This window comes from Macaca nemestrina, chromosome 2 (assembly GCF_043159975.1).
Source record: "Macaca nemestrina isolate mMacNem1 chromosome 2, mMacNem.hap1, whole genome shotgun sequence".
In the NCBI taxonomy this organism is placed as follows: Eukaryota; Metazoa; Chordata; class Mammalia; order Primates; family Cercopithecidae; genus Macaca; species Macaca nemestrina.
In genome coordinates, this window is record NC_092126.1 from 159,373,368 (window position 1) to 159,398,299 (window position 24,932).

A 24,932-nucleotide genomic window follows, 5' to 3' on the forward strand; every position below is an offset into this window, starting at 1 on the left:
CTGGGATTGTTCCAGACTGATGGAGTAGTACTAATTTGGTCTTTGCACTTTTGAGGAAATAATAGTTCAGCTGGCAGTGAAAAAGAACAGCTAGAACTCAGTAACTTACTCCAGAATTATTTTCTGCCCTTCTTCTTGGGCAGCAATTCTGGACAGTTCCCAAGAGCTAATCCACTCTGCACTCCCTGTGTCTGAGTAGAGCCTTACTCGTTTTCACCTATACCTCTCCCTGATTCCCACCATGATGGCCCTTCACCCTCATTCCAGATTGCAGTCTACACATTCTCATTATCTTCTCCAGTCTATCCCCCACCTCTGGCTTCTCTTCACCCTCTCCTGAATCTGTACTCAGAGTTAGCAATGCTAGCATGACCTCCTTAGCAACCTAGACTCCCTCATTCCCTGCCTTGCCACTGAGTCAGCCCTCGATCCGATCCTGATGACCACATCAGCATTTGGGTTCCTAATTGCTTAACGAAGCTAGAGAAAGTAAGCTAGTGGGTGGAAACAATCCACTACAAATCCCTGGTTTTCTTCCTTTGTCTTGCTTATCGGCACCATTTTCTTTTCCTGTCTCCTAAATGTAGAGGTACCAAGGTCAGCTCTTCCCCCACCCCTACCCCTGCCCCGCTGCTGCAGCGCTCTCATCTCTTCCCTTGGTTTCTATTGTTTTCTCTCTGCAGATGACTCCCCAGTCTATGTCTCTTGTCTGACATCTGACTCTTCTTCAGTTGCCTTCAGACGCAAGGGTGAGTTGCCTGCACAGGTTTCACCCTAGTTAGGAGCAGCACTGATTCAGTTGATCTAGCTGTCTGTCCTATGTCAGCCTGCCAGAAAGATGCATTCAGTAAAAGTGATCTTCCTGGAGAGAGGAGGGGCCCTTGCCAGTGAATGGGAAAGGCTTTCCTGCTCTATTAGAGCCTCTACCTCTCCTAGACAGCTTCTCAAGTTCCACAGCTGAAACTAAACTCCTCTTATCTTTAAAACAGTTTTCTTATGGTAATCTGCCACTTCTGTTGGTACTCTCCTTCTCTCTCCTCCTACGATTACAATCTTGACATCATTCTTGCTTGCCGTTCCCCTCTCCCCAGTCCCAGCCCTGCCCTCACCACTTTACACACAGACTGTTGTGGTGATGACCTAATGAGTCTTCTTGCCTTCCATTTCTAATTCATAAAATTCATCCTTTACATTTTTAACAGATTCCTTTAATTCTCTGTAATGGGAAGCATTAGCATTATAAGACTTCTAACATCTTTTCCAGCTCTAAAACTCTCATTTTATGTCATAAATGCCACTACCTTCTCTCAATTCAAGCCTTCAGTGGTCTTCCCATTGCTTTGAAATTAAGTCCAAACTTTGGAGGCTGTCATTAAAAGGCCCTCATTACAACATGGTCCCAAACTACTTCCATAACGTGATCACGAATTACTTCCTTACAAAAACCCTTTGAAAACACACCACGTACTTTCTTGCTTTTGCTGCCTTCATTCTTCCTGCCTTTTATGGCTGTCCAAATCTCTCCCCATACATGTTCCAGATTCCCTTTGAGACTCAGCTAAAGTCTACCCTCCTTGGATGAGGCCTTTTCATATAGCCTGAGACTCACTGTAAACCACCCTCTTCTGAACTTCTATGAGACTCATCTAACACTTGGCTGATTCTCCTTACTTAGACTGTGACACTCTCAAGGCAAGGATGGTTTGAAAAATCATAAGCACTGTGCTTATGCATATATTTTCTAGTTCTCTCAACATGACTACGAGGTGGATATTATTACTCCCAATTCACAGATTAAGAAACTGAGGCTCAGCTGGCTAAGTGACTTGACCAAAAATGTACAACCCAAAGAAGTAATGAAACCAGAATTAAGACTCATATTTGACCTATTCCCAAACCTGTGTTCTTTCTACTATAGCTCATCACATCATTTCATCTCTAGCAATTAGAACAGTATCTATAGTATCTCATTTGGAGGAAGGGTTCACCAAATGAACATTAACAATTATGATAATTATCTGGCCTCTTTTCAATATCTAAAATGAGCATAGAATTGTTATCATAAAACAGTTATGTATTTTTCTCTGACAGTGGAGGAGTAACCTTGATTTTCCCACAATATATGGAAATATATATTATATATAATATATATACAAATGTTCTTTCTTACTTTGAAATTCATTATCATGTAATAGTCCTGGGAGTACCTTCCCCCTTTAATTTCCTAAATGATAAACTCTTATCCATATAACATAATCTTTGCTTTGCTGAGCTTAAGTAATTATTTTGCACTTATTTCTACTCCCCATTATCTAATCCTGTTGAGTGCTATATCCTTAAGACATGGATTATCAAGGACATTAATATTTAGTAGGAGTACACAGAAGAGAATGGAACTGAATCAACTGAATTTATTATCCAGTTTTAGCTACTTCTTCTGACATAATGCCTATTCTTAAAATGCATAAGAGGATTTCAAAGAACAATAGATTTTGAAGTTCACAGTTCATGAAGATAATCAGCCACATCTTAGATACTAACAAGTAATATTCTGGGTTTGACAAAGCTAAATTTCTTTCAAATGCTTTGTACTTCTTTCCATCCTGAATGGCTCTGGGAAAGACTTCTTGAAACCGAGGCCACTTCAGGTAAAAATCCTGACCTTCCTTAGAAAGACCAAAACCTTCAATCTAATGAGGTCACCCAAGATATTATAAGTTAGCAAACATCATAGTTTGCCCATGACAGTTCCAGTATATGCCTATTTTTCTGGCTTAGTTATTAATAATTCCCTTCTTCACCTTTAAAGGATCTCATTTAAACAATAAATTATATGCATCCTATTTACTACTTTTTTATTTTCCCTGATGGAACCCAGGGTTCTTTCTTAGGGTTCAAGAAAGAAGTCAAATTATGCTCCCCACCAACAATCATTGTAAAGGCCTCTAGTAACACTGTCAAAGTGGGTTAAGCCAAACCCAACTGCTTTCACTCCCTTTGAAACAGCTTATCTTCCCTGGCATATTTTCCTTCTGATGGAGAGCCTAGTCTGAACTGACACATTTAAGGAGAAATGCAGGCCACCTGGAGAAGGAGCATATGTTGCAATTCTGGTTCTGTTCCCTTCATTGTTCTAGGCAATGCAGACTCTCCCTACCTTTCATTCCCAATACCTTCTAGAAATCCTAACTGCTCTGCCATGCCCTCTCGAGACTAAGTGGCCTATATCTCAACATCAATTCCAAGAATATTTGATCAAGTTGTATCCAGAGAGAAACCCAGAACTGATTAAGAGGTGTTTATGCTTAGTGAGCCTCTATTCTGTAAAGATGAAACGGTGTCTAACACAAATGAATACGTACTGCATATGCAGTCATGTGGAATATAGTCATTTCAAGCACTGTGAATACATTTACCCATGCTTCCTCAAAAGCTCATTGAGATGCTTAAGTGTGTTATGACATTTGGTCTTACTTGCCCACCATTTGATTTAGGCAAACCTTCTCACCAAAGATAAATAAAGAGGAGGTATGGCCAAGAGCTGTCTTCATTCTGCCCAGCATGCCTCATAATTGTGCTATACCTCTAGTCTGATCACTCAGCCTTCATTTTCTTCGTTGCTGCTATGACTGTGGGAACTTGACTGCTGTGTGTCCAATTCTTTTTTTGTTTTTGAGACAGGGTCTCACTCTGTCACCGAGGCTGGAGTGCAGTGGTACAATCTCAGTTCACTGCGACCTCCACCTCCTGGGTTCAAGCAATTATCCTGCCTCAGCCTCCCGAGTAGCTGGGATTACAAGCACCCACCACCATGCCTGGCTACTTTATTTTTGTATTTTTAGTAGAGATGGGGTTTCACCATTTGGCCAGGCTGGTCTTGAACTCCTGACCTCAAGCTGTCTGCCCATCTTGGCCTCCCAAATTGCTGGGATTACACACGTGAACCACCATGCCTGGCCCTGTTTCTTGATTATAACCCCAATCCTGATTTTTTCTTTATAGTGAATATATCCTAACACTGTGATATTTCGGTGTGTCAGAAAGCTACAATAGAGACAGCTGATGGTAATAAAACTTATTTCCTCTGGTTAATTCCGCCTTAGAAAATGATTTGCTGATGCAGTGTGTGCAATATGAAGTTTGTTTTTAAATCTCAAATCCCAGACAGTTCTTCTAGTACTAGTAATGGTTCCTAAGAAAATATCATGCATCTTAACACTGTTTATACATCCACGATGGTTTCCGGGAAATTAAATGGTTGCAATCAATCAACACTAGCTTAAAAATGGCGAGCAATCAGTTGGATTACTGCATAAAAAGACACAGGCAATTAAAATTTTATTATTTTGCCATCATTGCTGTAGAAATGACCCATTAACAATCTTTTTTTTTTTTTTTTTTTTTTTTTTTTTTAGCAAAAGATAACATCTTTGCATTTCTTACACACTCAGAAGTGGGTTGAATTCTATACTGAACCACAAGTAATGAATGTCTTTGAAGTTTTCATTCTGTCTCTTTTCCCATTGGTAATTACCTTATTTCATTTTTAATATAGTTCCCGTGTCCCATTTCCTACTCTTTTTCCTACACCACTCTAAAGCAATCAGTTCATGTCTCTCTGGGAAGGACAATGTCCTAGTAAAAAAGGATAATTAAGGGTACTTAAAGCAAGACAAAATTTATATTAGATTATCATAAATGAAGTTTTATTTTTAAATAGCCTTCTAAAAAGTCCCTGTTGATGAACTTCTTCTGGTTGCAGTTTATTCTTTAAATATTGTTCTACCAGCATTATTGAACAACTACTTTCAGCGGGGTAAAAATATCTGGTGCAATCTGCTCCAACGCTCATTATCCTTGTTAAAAGGCAGACTCTGACAATAGTATCTAAGGGTTACATGTAAACCAAATGGTTAAAAACAGGATCCTAATTTATAATGACCTTTGTACTTGTTTATCCTCAATCTTGAGTGATCTTCACCGGAAGTGACTTCTAACCTTTTACTTTTACATTTCCTCACATGGTACATATCTAGAATGTATTAAAAAAACCAATGTACCAGTGGCCTTAAAGGTTGAAGGTACAGATAGATAACAAAGATTCTCATATGAAGTGTGAATACTTGTTTTCTAACACCAGGCCTCCCTGGAGGATGAACCCCTGCATTTGCTTCCCCATTAATTTTTGGGTAAGAGGGAGGCTCCCTGGACCATTCTACCTTCACTGCCTGAAGGAACACCCACACCTGAGAATCCCCCTGCCTGAGGTACAGAGCAGAAAGGGGAAGGGAGGACAGTGCAGCCAGATTTGGGTGTTACCTCGATGGCCAGCTGGAACTGCTCGTGCTCCCGCTGCAGCTGCTCTGCTTCGGACAAAGAGCTGGCATTGACCAGGCTGGCGTTGAGCATTGACTCTCCATTGCGGATCCATCCCAGGACCTAGGGAATCGGGACAAGCACACAGATGAATGGCCTTCCGCAGTTTCCCCAGAGCTGTTGCCTCTTCTCACGGGGACTTCAGACACAGAGCTCACTATCATTTATCTTCTGTTGGAGAGAGGACAGCAAAGGTCTCCATAATTTAAATGGTCATCTCCCCAATCATACAGAGTACCTGTGCCATAAGGTACTTATTTTATGTACCTGCTTTATTCCCAGCTCCACGTCACCCCCGTCCCAATTTCCTCACCCACATAATGTAAACATTACTTAACATGGTGGTACTGTATACATGTCTAAACTTCCTTCTGGAACATAGGATGGTATAAATAAACACACTCCATCTGTTGGTATCCTTTTCTTTTTTTATAAGGTCCAGTTCAAATAACAACAACTTATGGAAACCTTTTGCACCTAATCTCTCCTGCTAGAAACAATCTCATCTTCATCTAGTGCGAGCATATCATTTTGCATGTACCACCTTTATGGTATTCACCACAGACTTCCTGGTTTCTTTATTTCAACCTATGTTTCATTCCCCCCTGAGAACATAAACTTCCTGAAATCTGGGGCAATATATTAGTCATATTTTAGTCTCACACAGTACCTAGCACAGTACTTCGCATATAATGGGTGTGGTGTAGTTTTTGAAGTAATGGAGTATACCCAGGTCACACCTGAGCAGTGAGTCTAATCTCCTCTACCCTGCAAAATAACCAAGGGTAGGCAGGTTTGAACTTCAGTAGGTAAACAACCCCAAAAAAGGAGAAAAGAGAAAGAAAACAAGCAAAATAGGATAACCCATCTTCTGAATCATCAGAAAAACGGGAGTAAGCTATAATATAATCGACTTAAATTATTTAGAGGCCATGGGTAGGCTGAATACAACTTCTATGTGATGTTAACAAGTACTGGGAGAAAGAAAACTCAATGAGGGAATATTAGGATAGAAGAAGAAACAGCTGACACTGTCTAGAGAGTTCTAGGTGAAAAAGGGATGTGGAAATTATCCGCTAATAAAGTCAGAACAAATAATGCAACTGGAAGCGTTAGGCTCTGAAAACCTACCTGGTGTCTGGTCACCAGAACACTGCCAAATACTTTCCTTATTAGGGAGTCTGAGAGTTTGCTTGGAGAAGAAATAAAAGCTATTCTGAAATTTCAAGATCAGTAAATACCACCCATCTGTCACCTCATGCCAAAGGAGAAAGACACCACTATCTGTTTCAGATTTGCTTTCATATTTTTCTCCCCTCTACTTCCTCACACTGAACAATTAGAAAATACCAAGCCTAGTCTCGTGCTCTATAACTCTAGGCACCTCTCAAATTTCATCCCTGGGCAAAAAATGACTCATGCCTTATTGTGCATAGATAACATCAGGTCATAAATCCCACTAAAGCTGGGCTACTTGGACTGAGATGTTAATTCACAGCCAGGCTGGCAGATTGTAGATGAGATGCCAATCTGTAAAGCAATTAGTTACAGGAAATAACTGCTCAGGGTGTTCACGTGAAATCCCTGTTGTCACTGGTGGACTGTGGCTGGCTGCCTAGAGGTGCTAATTATTTTGAAAAGTTGCCTGTAACTTTGGGCGCATGCATTCATAGACTGCATGCCCAAATGCCTCATCTCTTTGGGAAATGGAGTTTACGGTATCCCTCTGCCATGATTTACTGCATTTTGTTTGGTCTGAAGATTCATTTGAGGGTGTCAGCGAAACGACTTCTCCAAGTGCATCACACATCAATGCCTGTAGGACAATTTGACTCCCTTTGGACCTCTTCAGTTTTGTTAGAAAATTTTTCTCTCCAGTTTCAGTCAACAGGAAACATGAATTATAGCTATGGTGGTGGGATCCCTACTTACCAGCTTCCCATTTAGAAACATCATGGGTTTCAGTACCTACTTTTTAAATTATATCACGTCATTTCCTTGTTCATTTTTATTTACTAAATGCTGTTTAAAAAGGCATTCCAGGACTTTAAAGTGGGAGACTTGATTTTAGGAAGCTAAAAATGCATGGTAGTTTATATCCATGGCTTAGCTCCAGAGTGGGGCTGATCCCTATGAAAGAGTCAGTCCTGGACGTAGACCTGGCATAGCAGAAAAATAACATAACATATGGAGTCAGAAACGCGGCTTTTTACTTACCTGGAAAAATCACTTAACCCCTCTGAGCCTCAGTTTTCTCATCTGTAAAATAAGGATAATTGTACCTTCCTTTTCTGCATTGCAGGGTTGACGCAACAATGCGTAAAATGTAAAGTCTGATGATTATGATGGTACTGGTGGTGATTTTTAGTTTGGAGAAAAGCTGGATAATAAGGTGATTATTTATACCTCTCTTAATGAGAAGAGAGCTTTATTCCAGTGTCTGTATGAGCTTACTGGCATATTCTGATGTGATGTAGCTTCCTTAGCTGTTTTGTCATCATTATCCTTTTACTGTGATCACTGATAACCCTTGTTGGTATAATTTTCTATTACTGGTATTTTTAATCTTCCAGGTTCATAAAACTGGCTAGTTAGTCTTCTGTGAGCATACAAATATGTGCAAGTTAAGAAACATCATAACTAAAATGAGAAAATGTTGGTTCTACTAATCTTGAGCTGTGTGACCTTGCAAACATCATTTAAGCTCCCCAAGGCTCAGTTTTCTCATCTGTAAAATGTGAACACTTTCCTTGCATAAGGCTCGGGGTAAAGAAAAAATAAAATAATTAATGTAAAAGTATTTTTCAAACTGTAAAATGAATATTGACATTGATCAAACATTTTAAGCAACAATTTAGCCAATAGGTTAGATGATCTTTAAAGATAATTTCCAGCTCTAACATTCCACACTACTTTCAAAACTCAAAGAGTGCCCCAGGGTGTCCAAGAAAATCAGTTACGTAGAAATGAAGGACTGAAAGAATATCACTGCTTGGGGACTTAAGAGCTAGGTCAAAAGTTCAGCTCAGTCTGAGCTTGAGGGGGAACTGTACATGAAGATCTATTGCTTCTTCAGGCCAGGAAAGCTCAGCTAAGCCCAAGTCCGGAGAATGGATTTGAATAAGTGGATGAAGATATCCACAAATGGTGATGCCATTTAAGCTGGGCAGGCTGAGCCTTGTAACCATGTAGACTGGAAAGTCGCCTGTAGATGGCTGTGTTCTCAAGGTCACACCTACAGCAAAGCTATGAGGTTGTACTCAAGGCAACTGACTCTAAGGACCTCTATTATAGATGATTTATCACAAGGCATAGTTGTTTCTGAAACTCTAGCCACAGGAAAAATAATCAGCTCCTCAGATGGTAGCAGGGAGCCTGTCATATGTCCAGTATTCCTTAGTTCTAAAAATCCATGGTCTATGAGACTGCACATGTTCATCCTTCATGGTTTATAGACTGTGGCCATATGTCCTCTTAATTATCTCCATTTTGAAACAAAAGGATGGTACTTGTCCTGTTGGCTGCCCCTCTTTTGGCTCTACTTCAATTCCTCTCTTTTATATTCAGTCAACAGAACTGAACACAGTATTCTCCACAGGAGAATGAGGACACATTAATATTTTCTCCTTTGTCCTAAATGTCCATCTTGATTATATGCAAATTTTGGCCAGCATTTGGTGCAAAGAAGGAAATTAAGCCAATGTCTTTAGTAATCAAATAAATATAACTTCTTTCCTCATAGCTTAGAGACACAACATTTTACAAATCCATTTTAGCTTATTTTCTGCTAAATGCACTGCTTTGCAGGAATACATATGGAAATTCATTTAGTTTTATGCTCATTAGGTAGGTCTTTCAAATCTTTCTGAATTATCTAATAGATGTGAGGTCATCTTCACCAGAGTAGTAATTTTCCTGGTAGCTATCAGAGCACTCTGTGGGGGTTGAAGAGTAATTTGGCATTCAGTGGTCCAGGGATCTGCTCCATGGGCTGTAATTAGTGGAGTGGTTTCCCTTCAAGGTCCACCATTTCTCTAGGGGTGTTTGGGCTATCTATCTTAGATATAAAGTCCTATATAAACCCTCAGAAAGAAAATCAGTTGCATCAATCAATTTCATTTTTTTGAGTCCATTAATATAATTTTTAGTCTAATGTCTGTGCCTTCCTTACTTTTCAGTACTTCAGTTTAATATTATTTTGGTAAAACTACACTTAAGGTTATGATGGGCCATGATCAAATCTAAACCTTTAATCTATGAGCTCTAATGACATAGTTGTATCATAATCTATTATTGTCTTCTCCCTTTCTGCCCCCATTAATGGCATTTCAATTAAAGTGTCCTTTTTCTTTCTTTCTTTTTTGAGACTATATTCAAAAGAGACTCTCAAGCTACTATCTAAATTTAGCCTCACTGATCAATACCGACATCTAAATTAACTCCCTTTTTCCAAGAGTCAACAGCTTCCAAATCAATATTTCCTGCTCCACCAATTTCCATCAAATACAAATGCCTTCTCTGAAACTGGATCAGAGGGCTCCCTAAGGAAAGAGCCTACACTGACAAGGAAAACAAGCCTGTCTAATGAGGCATGGTGGCTTAACCAAGCAGCAGTCCCTTGGCACCTCGAGGACCAATGCCCTTTGCAAAGGGCTTGGTAGATTTCCTGAGAATCCGTTTGAGCAATTTTGTACAGTCTTGAATGACAATCCCACAGTGTGTCATTTTTGTCACGGTAGAAATAAGGAATCTTCCCACCCCCACAGAAGAATTCCTTTTTTGTCTCCCCACTCGTGATATTATAAATGGGAATGTATATAGATATTAGTCCACCCCAGATTATTTATATATAGACAGTCCACTTCCCTATTTAACAAAATACTTATCATCAGCCCAGTCTCCTCCTATATAGGATGTGTAATTGGAGAATGAATACATTTCTATTTTAATATCAGCCAAGGAAAAGAGAATTAGGGAGCTGAATCTACCACTGGTGCTGGAGAAAAATAAATGAAAAATCAGGAACAAAAGCAAATTTATATATTTCATTTCAAAGTCAAAGAGGAATGATTTTCCTGTTATGTTTTGTTCAGATGGTCATTCCTGCCACCTTCCACTGATGGAAATAACCAAGTAGGTGCAGCAGAGGACTTCGATGACCTGCTGGAGCCTTGCTGACCTCAGACAGGTGCCACCCTCTCCATCAAGCTTAGGCTATGCCTGCTCCTGTCCTCTCATACATGGTACTGCTGAGGTCAGGAAAACCTGAGGCCATTCAGCTAGAAGGATTCTTATTTTAAATTTTGAATTGATAAACATAATTGTACATATTTATGGGATACATGTGATATTTTGATACAGATATACCATGTGTAGTGCACATTGTAACTGGGATAACCACCACCTCATTTATTTGTGTTGGAAACATTCAAATTCCTTTCTTTTAGCTATTTTGAAATATACAATAAATTGTTGTTAACTATAGTCACCCTACTGTACTATACCACACTAGAACGTATTCCTTCTAACTATAATTTTGTCCCCATTAACCAACCTCTCTTTATCATCCCCTCCCCTCTACCCTTCTCTACCTCTGATAGCCACTATTCTACTCTCCACTTCTATGAGATCCACTTTTTTAGCTCCCACATGCGTGTAGTATTTCTGTGCCTGGCCCACTTCACTTCACATAACGTTGGAGGGCTTCTATTTCTCCTGGGACCACATGGCAAGAGTCGGGGCCAGCAGAGGCAAACTGTAGGACCTTGGATTTAGGAGGCCTGGGCTGAAGTTTCAGCTGACTAGTCAAGAGGGCTTGGGGAGCACTAACCCTATGGTACCTTAGTTTCCTCATTTGAAAAGTAAGCATAACACCACTTCTCCCCATGGGTATGTTCTCTTAAAATGAGATTATAAATGAGAAAGGATTTCTCATATGAAAAGAAAGTCCAGCCTTAACTACTAAGTCGCAGAATTTGCATACTCATTATTGTTCTGGGCCTGCTAGGATTTCCATCAAGTCCTTATAAATAACATGTCTCTCTGGAGACTCAGGTTTGATCCCAGTGTCATTAAGCAGAAACAACCTGGAGGGCAGCACTATAACCCTGCCTTGCTTGGGGCTCAGGAATGTAATCTGCACGGAATACAGATCTTTAGCATGACGTGTGTGGGCTATAGCTCAGCACTGATTGGAAGAGATGGGGAGTGGAGAAGATAGACTTATAATAAATAACAATATAATAACTAAGACAGAGGCATTGGAGGAAGGAATACCTTTAATATAAGGAATCAAGCAACAATTAAACAAAATAAGATGTTTTTGGCCCTCATACTAAATCAAAAGGCTTAATTCTAAAAGTTCCAGCATGATGAGCTATGGTTTCCTGAAGAAAAAAGGTAAAAGCTCCAGCAGCTTTTAGACAAGAAAAAAACGTGTTTAAAAGATGCTTCTTTGCTTAGGATGATTTGGGTAGAATGGGGCAGAAAGGGGCAACCACAGGAGTGATGTGGTACCTGCCCTGCTGGGAACCCCTCTGGGACCTGTGGAGAGCGGTGATGTGCTCTCTCCTCAGGGTGATCGTGGTCTGCTGACCTCTTAAGCTTCAGTGGCCTCATCTATAAAATGGGAATAAAGTCTACTTCAGAGAATGGTTGTGAGGATGGATGAAGATGTGTGTAACACACCCACAGCACTCAACAAAATGGAACTATTATTATACTTTTACTTCTTCACCCCCACCTTCGTACAAATAGCAAATTAAAACAATTACCACTTAGTCTGTTCTTAATATATGTACTTTTTGTAATTTTTATTTTTTGGAAACAGGGTCTTGCACTGTCATCCAGGCTGGAGTGCAGTGACATGACCATAGCTCACTGCAGCTTCAAACTCCTGGACTCAAGCGATCCTTCTTCCTTAGCCTCCCAATTAGCTGGGACCACAGGCATGTGCCACCACATTCAGCTAATATTGAACATTTTTTGTGCAGTCTCACCATGTTGTCCAGGTTGGTCTTAAACTGCTGGCCTCAAGTGACTCTCTTGCCTTGGCCTCCCAAAGTGCTGGGACTACAGGTATGAACCACCATGCCTGGCCTGTACTATTTTTAAAATGTGACATTGGTCATTGTGTGTATGTTCCCACAGATTCCTAGAGATTAAGCATAAAACGCCTAGCATAATGCTTCATGCAGATAAGCTTTTTCCTTTTTAAAATCAACTTTAATATGGCAAGAAAAGTTTCCTATAATAACCATACACACTTTGGAAATAGTGATGGTAATTGCTACTAGTTACTGAACATTAACTATATGTCAGGCATACGGGTGCCCCAAATTAATTAACCTGACTCTATATCCTAAATATGTTTATTGATAAAGGATTTGTATATTTCCCATGGACTGCTTGACAGGATTGAGGATAGAAAGAAAGAATAGATTCAGTGACTGAGGACAAATCTGGAATGGATTGTCATGTAAGCGAGAAATCAAGCATTTGTTGTTTGAGCCATTGGATCATTGGGTCTATTTGTTACTGCAGCCAAGTTTTCAGAAACTAATACAAGTAGTCCTTAACTTACCTATTTTCGAAGTGCTGGTTACTTAAAGGGGCACCTGTGGCTCTGTATGCCTTACCTCGTATCAGGAGCAGGTCCCAGGTCAGGCTCGGCTGGCTGAGAAACCCAGGCTGAAGGAAGAAGGGGCCAGGCTTACCTGTTTGACTTCAGCCTGGAGGTGCCGTAACTGGAGGCACTGCTCTAGCCGCTTATGAGTCTGCTCCGCATTGAGCTCCAATTCATGCTGCTTCTCATGGAGAAATTCCAATAACTCTTGCACCTGGGCTGCCAGATCAATGTCTTTTTCACAGATCAACTCAATTCCTGATTTTAAAAAATGAAAACAATTAAAAACCAGCTAGTACTGTGAAGGTTACATTCCTTTCAATATGCATAAGAAAACTGGAATTTGGAAACAGTCATTATTCATACCCTCCCAAACTCTAAACATTCCTCTGTGAAACTGAGCACCACAATGCACCCATGTTTGGGATGCTAAAATTATGCCATCTCTTTTGTATCAACGGATCCTTTGCCTGAGAATTCAATGGATGATCAGCTCCTTATTATCAACAGGAATTAGAGTTATATAGAGGTCCAACCCTAGACACAACAGCACCCAGCAATTCCTGCTGGGGGATTTGCCAACACCCAGAATATTCACAAACAAGCCTCTAAATCATATTGGAAAATCAAAAACCAAACCAAAAGACTGTCCCAGTACTTCTGCCAACGACACACTTCTTTTTTTAGCTGGTCAGATATAATTTATCATTAGATGGTAAGTTCACTCCAACGAGAATAGCTACACAATAGTGATTTTTAAAAATTAATTTTAAATTCCCCGCAAGGGTTGCACATGGACAGTGGTGATTTTATTAGCCAACTACTTAGGTTCTCTAAAAAACAGGAACTGTTAGAAATATAAGCTAGCTGTCATATATTATTTATAAAACTCAGGCAAACACACCTAATAAATACAACCCAGCAATATACCACAGGGATAATGAGTGCTTATCCGTTTAGAAAGAGCTTCACATTAAAGTTGTGCCCACACAAGGAGAGTTTGCTCAGTGTTTTTCTACTGGTTTATAATTAGTAAACCCAGCCAGTCACTGACAAGTGTTCTCAAGGTTTATGTATAAACCATCCAACATTAATAAACTGTCAACGATCTGACCTGTAATGGGAACCTTGAGTCAATATATGCCAGCCAGAAGCTGTGGCCCCATTCTTTGTTTACCTCCTTGTCTTACTTTTCCTATATACTTTTCCCAACTCATGAGCACAGGTGCACACATACACTTCCTCTCTTCACCATGCCAGTTCTCCTATTTATACATTATCATCAGCAGGCCCAGGTAGCCTTCATCAAATAAATTTCTGCCTCAGAAATTAACGAACTCGGTGAGAGAGCAAAGGAACTGTCTTAGTAATCAAAGTCCTTCTCTCCACTAGTAACTTGAATTCGATTCCTTACTTGGCTCTCAAAGACTACATGAAAGTGTACTAGCTTTGGAATAGTCCTGAGTTGGAATCCTGACCTTGGGCAAGTGATCTAGACTCTCAGAAGCCTAATTTTGCTCATACGTAAAATATGAATTTACCTACCTACCTACTTCGTAAGCTACCTACCTCCTAAACTTGTGGGATTAAATGGGATGATGCATGTAAAATATCTCTCATATATACATATTACTGTGTATACATGATACACAATAAATACAGACCACTGCTGCTTAGTCCTGTGGCTTTCCTGACTCCTGACTCTTACCTTAAACTTTTAACTTTCTGCCTTCTCACATTCATGCCTTCTTGGTTTCTAAATATCTCCGACTTGTTGCAAGTTGTGGCTCATGTTGTTTCTTGATTTGGATAGTCTACATATTTCTTATTCGGCCTTGTTCAGATCCTTAGCTCTAGGAAAATCCTAACTCTGGACTGCTTGCTTCTTCTGATCCCTGAGTCCACCTGGCTCTGCAGCTTCTTAGTTCTGTCCAAGTCCTTTCCCTGGCTCTTCATCCAACAATCTAGACCCAGTGCAGCTTTGGTCCCGATGCTGACACTTTGTCTGTGATGCTGAAGGACAGGATCTCAACCAATGATGGGGTTCAGACTTAAAAGCCCCGCAGATAAGTCACCAAAAGGTAGTGTACTTCCATGGGGATCAAACCCAAAGGAGCCTGCCAGTCTCAACATATGGCTACCTAAAAAATAAATCCCATTTGAGAGATTTCCCCATCACTCTACTCACACCATCAGAAATCCATCACTGCCACCACCAACACACCTGCAACATATAGTCGGGGGAGTATAAGGAAAGTCTGTACATGCTAAAGAAAATTTATCTCTGGAGGCAAAAATAGTGTTTTATATAAGGACAATATGGGAAAGTGGGAACATTTTTTTTTCCTGGTGTTACATGGTAATAATTTCAGTATCTTTTCATGTTTTTTTTTTTTTGTGTCTGTTTCATAATTCCAAGTCCCAGCTCCTGAAATATCTGTGGGAGACAGAGAAAAGAACGGCTTGTTCTTTTGGCAGTCAACTCCTTCCAGTTACTATTTTCAATTACCAAGGGGATGAGGTAGAGCATCTCCTTGACTGAAATAAAAAGTAGGAACACAAAATTTCTACCTCTGCAGTGCTTGGCATAGTGGGATGACCCCTGACTCTTATCTTTACTTTCTGGAAATGCAATTTAAGATCCATCTGCAGAAGCAGATGCTCTTTCTCACTTCCGGTCTCGATGCGGATTTGTTGTAGCTCATACTCATTCTGCATGTGTCTCTGGTGTTCAGGATGCTGGGCTTGGGCAAATGTCTTTCTATGTGAGCCTCATGGCTCAACTCTGCCACACCACATGTTACCTGTCAAAGAGGACAGCCACCTGCTTAGGACATCAAACAGAGCAGTCTCCCAGCAAGTCCTGAGACTCAGTCCCTGCATTTTCATCCATCTCATTTGAGGTTATTTCATGTGAGATAAACACAGGAAATAAAATGGATGAAGACAATCCTTATTGTACCTCTGCACTCCTCAGGAACACATCATGTTGTGGATGGAGTAAATGGGAGGAACATGAAGATTTATTCCAGCCACACCTAGAAGAATAGAAATTACCCCCTCTCCCACTGCCCCCAAACACACTGACACGAGTACCAGTTAAAGCCCATCAAATGGTAAATATCTGTCAATCAGCAGCAGGCAGAGTTTGCTTGTGTTGACATTACTGCTCTCAATCTAATGATATATCTGTTTTTCTTAAGGGCTCTCAGAAATGTGAAAAGACATGTTTCCTCTTTCCATCAAGTGTGGAATATATTTGTGAGGAAATCATTTGTCAGGCTCTTTTTAAAAAGTTCTTTTGAGACTTCTTTCTGATTTGCCCCCACAATTTCCTGTGTCCATACCCGAATCAGAACACTTCCATTCAGGTTGGTTCCTTATTAACCTATCCATGTTGTCCCAGGAATGCAGGCTTCCCGACGCCAGGGCCATGTCAGTCTTACCCATCTCTGCCTCTTCAGGCCCTAGCACAATGCTTCATTCATATCATCCAATAAATACCTAATCAATGAACAAACGAGCCTCTTTAGAGAACTGAGGTCATATGCTGTGGTGGAAAGTACCTGAGAGCTTGGGGGAAGAACTGGCTTAGGTTTGCTCTGTATGCTATGAATGGAGAGACTCTGAGCTTCTCACCCTCTCTGAGCCCGGGTTGCCTTGTCTGTAAAATGGGAATCACAAGGAGGACTTCTCAGGGATGTTGTGAGAACTAAGTGAGATACAATGTATACAGTGCTTGGCATCTAGTAGGCTTAAAATACTCATTTTCTCCCTTTTTCCTCTCCCTCAGAGAAATTATAACGAATACACTTTTGATTGCTGATGGAACTATTGAATGGCTTGTACAAAATGTAAATATAAAACCTTACTGACAGGTGTTTATGTACTCGCCTAATGTATATCATTGGAAACTATGGTGGCTTTAATGCTGTTAGACTGCTTCTCTCAACCCTGGCTCACATCAGATTCAGCAGATAATTTTTTTTTTCTTTTAGACTGAGTTTTGCTGCGTCACCCAAGCTGGAGTGCAGTGGCGCGATCTCGGCTCACTGCAACCTCTGCCTCCTGGGTTCAAGCGATTCTCCCGCCTCAGCCTCCCAAGTATCAGCTGGAGAATTTTTTTTTAAATCACCATGTCCTAACCACACCCCAGACCAATAACCTCAGAATCTCTGTGGTCGGGACCCAGCCATTAGTAAGTCTTAAACCTCCAGGCATGATTCCAACATGCAACCAAGATTATGAACCACTGGATAAGATGGTACAATGGCCAGAAACCTGGGGAAACAGAGATATGCCTTCTGCTACACTCAGCGAATGCTCTGCATTGGTGTTTGTTTAGGGCTAAAAGCCACAGCTAACAACGATAAGCATTAGTTTGCTTTCGTTTGTTACCAGATGAGGGTACCACTTTAATTTCCTCAAGGAAAGAGGTGACCATGGTCTAGAGTAAGATTCAGATATTTCTGGCTATGCTGCCCATACTTGTAACATGTTTTTAAAAACTATGTTCTTTAAATATCGGTATCTGCCTCAGATACAGAACATCTTCTTTTCTCTTTCTTTTCTCCTCCCCTGTCCATTCCTCTTTCTGTGTCACTCCGTCTACCTAACAGTTCAGAAATCACAAAGTCCTTTAATGAGGTTTTGAGATCAGTGTTCTCAACACTGGTTGTACCTTAAAATCACCTGGGAAGTTAAAAAAAATCTGGGCCCACACCAGACCAATTAACTAAGAGTCCCTGAGGGATGGGGCCCAGACATTGGTATTTTTAAGAAGTTCCCAGGTGATTCTCAATCTACAGCCAGGTTAAGAACCATTGTTTTATGTCAAGGTTTCTTCTTCCCCTCCTCTCAGCCCCTCAGATCCACATTCCTATTAACCCCAGAGTAGCTTTCATGTTGAAAATAATAATAATAATAAAAAACCCAGATTTTTTTTCTTTCCTTTTTGACACTAGTAAAATTATTTGTGCTCCATTATTTTTACCTACATGTGTTCCACCCACATTGATGTTCATTCTTGGTTAATTCAGCAAACGTTACTATTAAGAACTTGCTAGGCACAAGACACTGGCTCTGCTAGATGCTGGGAATGGAAAGAGGGAAGAAAGAATTTGTTCCTTCATGCTGCTGAAAAAACTACAGGAACACAAATAACTTCAACAGAACATAGCATGTGCTAGGAGTACAACATATACTAGTTGCCAAGTTTCACTGAACCCTTTCCATCCTCCCGTGTTATCCCACTTCATCCTCACATGACCCTATGTGGTAAGGATTCTGAAGATCACTACTTTTCAGAGGAAGGCAAGGTTTAGAGAGACAGGTGAATACATACAAGGACACTCAGGTCCTAAGAGGTGCGGCCGGGATTTCAACCCAGGATTTCCTCTTGATTTTGTATTCTAGCCTTTACGCTCAAGGAGAAGAGTGATCCTCACAAAACTTAATTTATTTTAAGAATTTATTTATTTTTTAAAGTTGGGGTTGGGCTCTTCTCAGGCAAAGTAAATTTTAAGTATCATGGCAACAGACTCCAGAGATTTCTCATTTACGAACATTGTATAAAGAGAGAAGTTGATGCTTTGAGTAAATCACAAAAACAACATATCCATAGGGTATGTCACTCTTGTTTTACTCCTCGAGTCAAGTGTAACAGTTGCATGGTCAGATTTCATGGGAGAGAAGAAGTATGGCCTGGCCAATGAGGGCAGTTAGGCTGAATTACGGAAAGTGAGAACTGGAGGGAACCTTAGGAATCAAGGCCTGCCACACTAGACAGAAGAAGAAACTAAAGTCTAAAGAGAAAAGGGACTTCCAAAATCAGACTGCTAGTTGGTGGAACTGGACCTTGAATTCAGCCAGCATGTTTCCCCCAACTTCTTTCAGCAAAACCTACCACCTCGCAACTTGAGGCTCAAATAGATGATTCCATAGTGAGGAAAGAACAATGAGCAAATTAAGAAATTGTTCCTATTTACTCTATTCCTGAGCCTGATGTTAAGTTAAGCAAAGGCTTTTGCTTTGGTTACAGTTGTAGGTACACCAGAGCGATTTAGTAGAGCCTGGCTCAGTATTAGAAACTTCACACTTGAAAAGAAGCATATAAAAATTGCCTAGTTCCATTTGCTACTACAAAATCAAAGCATAAGCCCTTATTCAACATGGACTAAACACCAACAAAAGTTTTAACATTGCTAATTGTCCTTTTTCTAAGACTACAGTTTATTTTACCTTTAGTCCAAATACAGTCCATTCAACAAAGACTGTAACTCCCCAAGCCATTTATTGCCTCAGTCCTGTGTCTCTGAAGTCTTACATTCCTCAGCCACTGGGGGTCAAGGCCCACCTGGGCTCACCTCTTACCCCAACCCCGCCCTCCAGCTCTGGTGTGAATCTACCCTCCATTTCCCTAAGCCCAGAGGTAAGTTAGATGCCTCCCCTGCAGAACCAGGCATTCAGCCATAGACAGGGAGTGAGCATTCCTAAAACCCCTGGATTCATTCTCTTGAAAGCCTCATGGTATACGCCAGACTGAACAGCTAGCTGTGGTAGGAGCAGGAGAACAGCCAGCCTCAGTAAGAGGCGCTGAAGAGGCCAATCAAACCTCTTTTGACAAAGCTCATTTCTAGAACAGGATATTGTGGGGGTGGGCAGCCCATCTGCCTGGGGTGTTTTCACCCACTCAGCCCTCATGGTTTAGGTGGACGCCAAGCACAGCCCACCTCAGCCACAAGCAGTCCTCAGGGACTTCCAGCTCCCAGTAGTCTTTCTGTTACTATGGATACTTGGCTCTTGGGACAGAGGTTGGCTTGCCCAGGGTCACGTCAGCACCCTGGTAGTAAGTGCTGCAGGTGTCCAGGCAGACAAGGCTCGTTTTCCTGCTGGACACATCCACCATGAGAGATGAAGGGTGAGCATCCCTGCATAGCTTCTCTGCCCGTCTCTCTGCTAGATGCTGTGTCTGCATTCTCTTATGGTTCCCAGTTGTAGCTGCATAGACAGCTACAGTGAGTACCATGAGGGCAGGTCATGGGGCTAAATGCCGAGTCCAGGTAAGATTCCCAATCACAGAGAAGGGATTATGGTTTCCCCCACTTCCCTAATAAGGTACAGTCCATGTCCTAGAACACTGACTTCCAAATTTTAATGTACACACCATTTACCTGGAGATTTCATTAACATATACTTTCAGATTCACAAGTCTGGGATAAGGCCAGCGATTTTGCATTCCTAATCTGCTCCCAAGTGATGCTGGCGCTGCTGGGCCCAGGGCCCACACTGAGTAGCAACATGCTAGGTCAGTGGTGCACAAAATCACCTGGAGGGCTAATTGAACCACAGATTGCTGGGCCACACTCTGCTCACCCATAGACTATTTAAGCAACACTGCCTTATTAATGAATCCACCCCTCAGATCAGTCTCTGCTTTGGAATTCTTTGACCCTTAGACTATCTAAGCAACATTGCCATGTACTCTTGTATACAGGGCTTTAAGAGTATGCGCTGTTTCAATGCCTATAGCAACAGCAAAGGAACCACAGCAAACATTTATGTTATGAGATTCTGATGTAATGGGTTCAGGTATGGGCCCTTGAACTCGCATTTCAAACATATCCTCAGGTGATGCTAATGCTGCTGATATGGGGATCACATTTTGAGAGCCACTGTCCTAGGTCATTCTGGAGATGTCAGCTGTTGTGGCTTAATTATCACGATTAAAAGCAGTGGTTCTTGGCCCTGGCCACACAGTTGAATCACCTTTTTGCTGTTGCCCAAGTTTCATTTAGAGGTAGTTAAATCAGAATATCAGGGCATGGGGCCTGGGCACTGTCATTTAAAAAAAGTCCCCAGACAGACTGCAAGGTGAGTAGCCCTTCCTGGGACTACACAGAGCACTAGCTGCATACCTGTGAATAGGCCTGGGGTTTCAGCTGCACACCTGTGAACAGGCCTGGGTCTCAGATGCAGTCTGTTCACAGCACAGATGAAAATTCAAGGACAGACTATGTTGACAAAAGTGAACAGAATTTACTAGACTGTCTCTCCTCTGGTCAGGAGTGAAGTCCCTTTGAAAGCTGCTCTTTTTTTTGTTTGTTTGTTTTTTTTTTTTTTTTGAGACGGAGTCTCGCTCTGTCGCCCAGGCTGGAGTGCAGTGGCCGGATCTCAGCTCACTGCAAGCTCCGCCTCCCGGGTTTACGCCATTCTCCTGCCTCAGCCTCCCGAGTAGCTGGGACTACAGGCGCCCGCCACCGCGCCCGGCTAGTTTTTTGTATTTTTTAGTAGAGATGGGGTTTCACCGTGTTAGCCAGGATGGTCTCGATCTCCTGACCTCGTGATCCACCCGTCTCAGCCTCCCAAAGTGCTGGAATTACAGGCTTGAGCCACCGCGCCCGGCCTGAAAGCTGGTCTTTACTCTTTCAGGTCATCAAAAGAAACACAGTACTTTAAAGTTCAGTATGACTGCTAAGGTCCCCCCAACAATCTCAGGATTTCCATATCCTTCAGGATAAGCAGGGACATGGCCCAACTGCGTTTTATAGTTGATGGCCTTAGTTCCTGTCTACCTCATGCTGGAGAGTGAGGCACCTGAGCCAACAAGGACCTGGGTAGGAGGGCAGTGGAGTGGGTTGGGAGGTAGAGTTATGGGCTCTAGCATTCCCCTGGGATGTGACCAGCCATGTGACTTCTTTTCTTCTGGACCAGTGGATCACCATGGCGCTCTCTCATTCTAACATCAAAGGCTGACTTGGGGAGTGGGAAGCATAATAATAAGGACTCACTCACTTGTTAGATAAATTTTGAATAAATCTTGAGCAGGAAAAGAAGTTAAATCTGAGTAACTCAGCCATGTTTTTCTGAGAAGTTACAAAATTATATGATCTTGTCATAAATGTTTATCAGTACTGCTTATACTGACCCAAAGACCAGTGATTTAAAATTGAGGAGACTGAGAAGCAGGAACAGGAGACAAGGAGGTAGCTTAGGAGTAGAGGATAGGGCTAGAGAATGCGTGCTGGCAGCAGGGGTCAGGAGCAGAAGAGGAAACCGCTACACATGTGAATACAATCCATATGAATGTCTGACTGCTTCTGGTTTGTTTTTCCAGGCTACTATTTTTTAAAGGAATCTGTGCTGATTGCCATCATCGGTTCTCTCACTCTCTGCAGACCAGCAGACCCTGGCCCTATTCTCAACTTGAGCACAGCCTAACTGGGTAACCTTGGGCACTATTTCAGCTCTCATGGCTTCCGTTTCTTTTTTTTTTTCATCTGACTCCTGCACAGGCTCGAGTGCAGTGGCATGGTCTCTGCTCACTGCAGTCTCCATCTCCCAGGTTGAAGAGATTCTCCTGCCTCAGCCTCCCGAGTAGCTGGGATTACAGGCGTCCACCACCACACCTGGATAATTTTTGTATTTTTAGTAGACATGGGGTTTCACCATGTTGGCCAGGCTGCTCTCGAACTCCTGACCTCAAATGATCCACCCACCTCAGCCTTCCAAAATGCTGGGATTACAGGCATGAGCCACCACACCTGGTCTCGTTTCCTTTCTTTCTTTCTTTTTTTTTTTTTAATGTGGGTAGAAGTCTCTATTCTTTGTAGCTGTAGGAATAAAATGAATAAACGATGTGGCAGTGCTCCTTGCAGGCTAGCTGGTATGCTTGTTTTCATCATCTCCCCTGCCAGAAGAATGAGCGAGGTCACCCACCTGATGCCTGGACCTCCATGATGTACTGGTGCAGATCCTGTCCCTGCTGGATGACCTCAAAAGTCATGTTGTTCATGGCTAGCTTCCGTTCTGTGTGGCGCTGCAGCCGCTGTTCTGCCAGGGTTAGGTCCTCTGTGTTGAAGTCATTCATCTGCCGAAGCAAGTCTTCATTCCAGGCGTCTAGCTCTGCTGTCACCTGTGAGGGAACCACTGTCATCAGCACAGGCTCACCAGGTCCACGAGAGAATGTTAGGTTTAGACTTACGATTCCAAACCTTATTCATGAATCCAGCCCTCAGATAAGTCTCTGCTTTGGAATTCTTCAACCCTTAGACTATTTAAGCAACATTGCCATGCACTCTTGTATACATGGTTCCAAGAGTGCTCTCTAGGCTTTTCAATGCCTGTAGCAACAGCAAAGGAACAGCAGCAAACGTTTATATTATGAATTATGGCTTATAGAGTTTTTGCATACTCCTTGCTGTTCAATCCTCACAATAAGCCAGTGAGGCAGGCATGATGGAGACCCACAGGTCCATCTTCTAGAAGAGGAAGTTGACCCTCACACAGACAGATGGGGTGATTTAACCTGCCAGAGACGGATAAAGTTCTTCTACTAACTGCAAAGACTTTGTCTACCATCCCACAGTGGTTGCTGTATTTTTCATAACTAAAGAGGTTCTCAGAAATTAAGTAGCGAGTTTATTTCAGAAACAGAAACAGAGGGCTAGAAAAGCCTGGTGAATAGCCCAAAGTTACACAATCAGTTAAAGAGTAGTGTCTATCAAACCCAGGGGTCCTACTCTGATTCCCATGTTGTATTGTGCAACATTCTGTCCTTCTATTACAAAAGTTGACACCTAAAAATAGTGACTAAACACTAAACAAAATATAAATGTGTAGCATACCTCCAGAAATTCAAGCAGATTTAATCAATTGAAAGGCATTCATTATTCTAATGAATACTAAAGCATGTAATGAATGGAAACATTACCCCAATAGCAACTTGCTAATTGTTCATTTCTCTACACCTTAACTCACATGACTTCACCAGGTCTACTCTCAGTTTTCTGCAAATAGGGACTAAATCCTATACTTCCTTTACAATCTCTGCAATCATCCACAGACTAGGAACTCAGAAGACTGAACTAGATAACTCCACCGGTGTGAATCAAAATTAAAAGTTTGTAAACATGGTTTTCAGATCTGCTATCTTGTGCTACCCCCATGACACCCCTGTGAAGGCGACAGCATGCGTACTGTCATCCTCTTTTCTCAGAATAGGAAAGTGTCACTCCAGGTCACACATTCCCAGGATGGCCCAGGCCATCTAAGCGTATATCCCAGAGCCTTAGTTGAGTAGTTTTCATGATGCTGGGTCTCATGCCAGCTCCCACATGGCATAACCTTCCAAGTTATCAAAAACTGCTGCTCCAGGAGCATCAGTGAGACAGGGAGACAGACGATGGACCGAAGCAAGTGGGAGCAGTGCTCTTATATCCCATGCTGGGGCACACATGCTGGGATGGGAAAGCCATGGGTCACAGGATTTCATTTTTGTCTAACAGCAAGACCCTTCTTCAAGCAAAATAGAAACAGGTTAAATTGTACTTGCTCTCTTTGAAGCAGAAATGGGGACATTGAAAATATCACCCTCGCTGCCCTAGGTTCTCACTTCACACCCCATATCTTTTCAGGTCAATTGAGAGAACTGCTGAGCTCAGCAGGAAAACCCAGCATTACTTATTGCGGGGCGTCCTTGGGGGATCCAGGAACCAGTGGGTTGACAGGCAACGTAGGTTTTTGTTGTAGCCCCATCTTTGAAGAGTACTTCATTCTCTTAACTCGAGAACGGGGTTAGACTCATGAGACTAAAAGAGATTATTTTTAAAAAGATAATTTAGCCTGGGTGCAGTGGCTTGTGCCTATAATCCCAGTGCTTTGGGAGGCCAAGGTGGGAGGATCACTTGAGGCCAGGAGTTCAAGACCAGCCTGGTCCATGCAGTGAGACCCTGTCTCTCCAAAACAAATAATAATAAATTAGCCAGGCATGGTGGCATGCACCTGTTGTCCTTGCAACTTGGGAGGCTGAGGCAGGAGAATCACTTGAGCCCAGGAGTTCAAGGTTGCAGTGAGCGATTATTATGCCACTGCACTCCAGCTTCGGTGATAGAGACCCTATTTCTTTTTTTTTTTTTTTTTAAAGCAAAATTTA

General features: G+C 41.8%; 1 protein-coding gene across 26 annotated transcripts in view; it reads right to left on the reverse strand.

The window, feature by feature from the left end:
* LOC105470260 (kalirin RhoGEF kinase) overlaps positions 1–24,932 on the reverse strand; it is a 700,354-nt gene that overhangs the window by 294,494 nt on the left and 380,928 nt on the right. For all 26 annotated transcript variants that reach the window (XM_071089172.1, XM_071089152.1, XM_071089145.1 and 23 more), the window contains exons 14-16: positions 22,718–22,913; positions 13,092–13,258; positions 5,320–5,439 (exon numbers count right to left, since the gene is read on the reverse strand). In XM_071089172.1, coding sequence (XP_070945273.1) covers positions 5,320–5,439; positions 13,092–13,258; positions 22,718–22,913 — 483 coding nt within the window. The remainder of the gene's footprint in view (positions 1–5,319; positions 5,440–13,091; positions 13,259–22,717; positions 22,914–24,932) is intronic.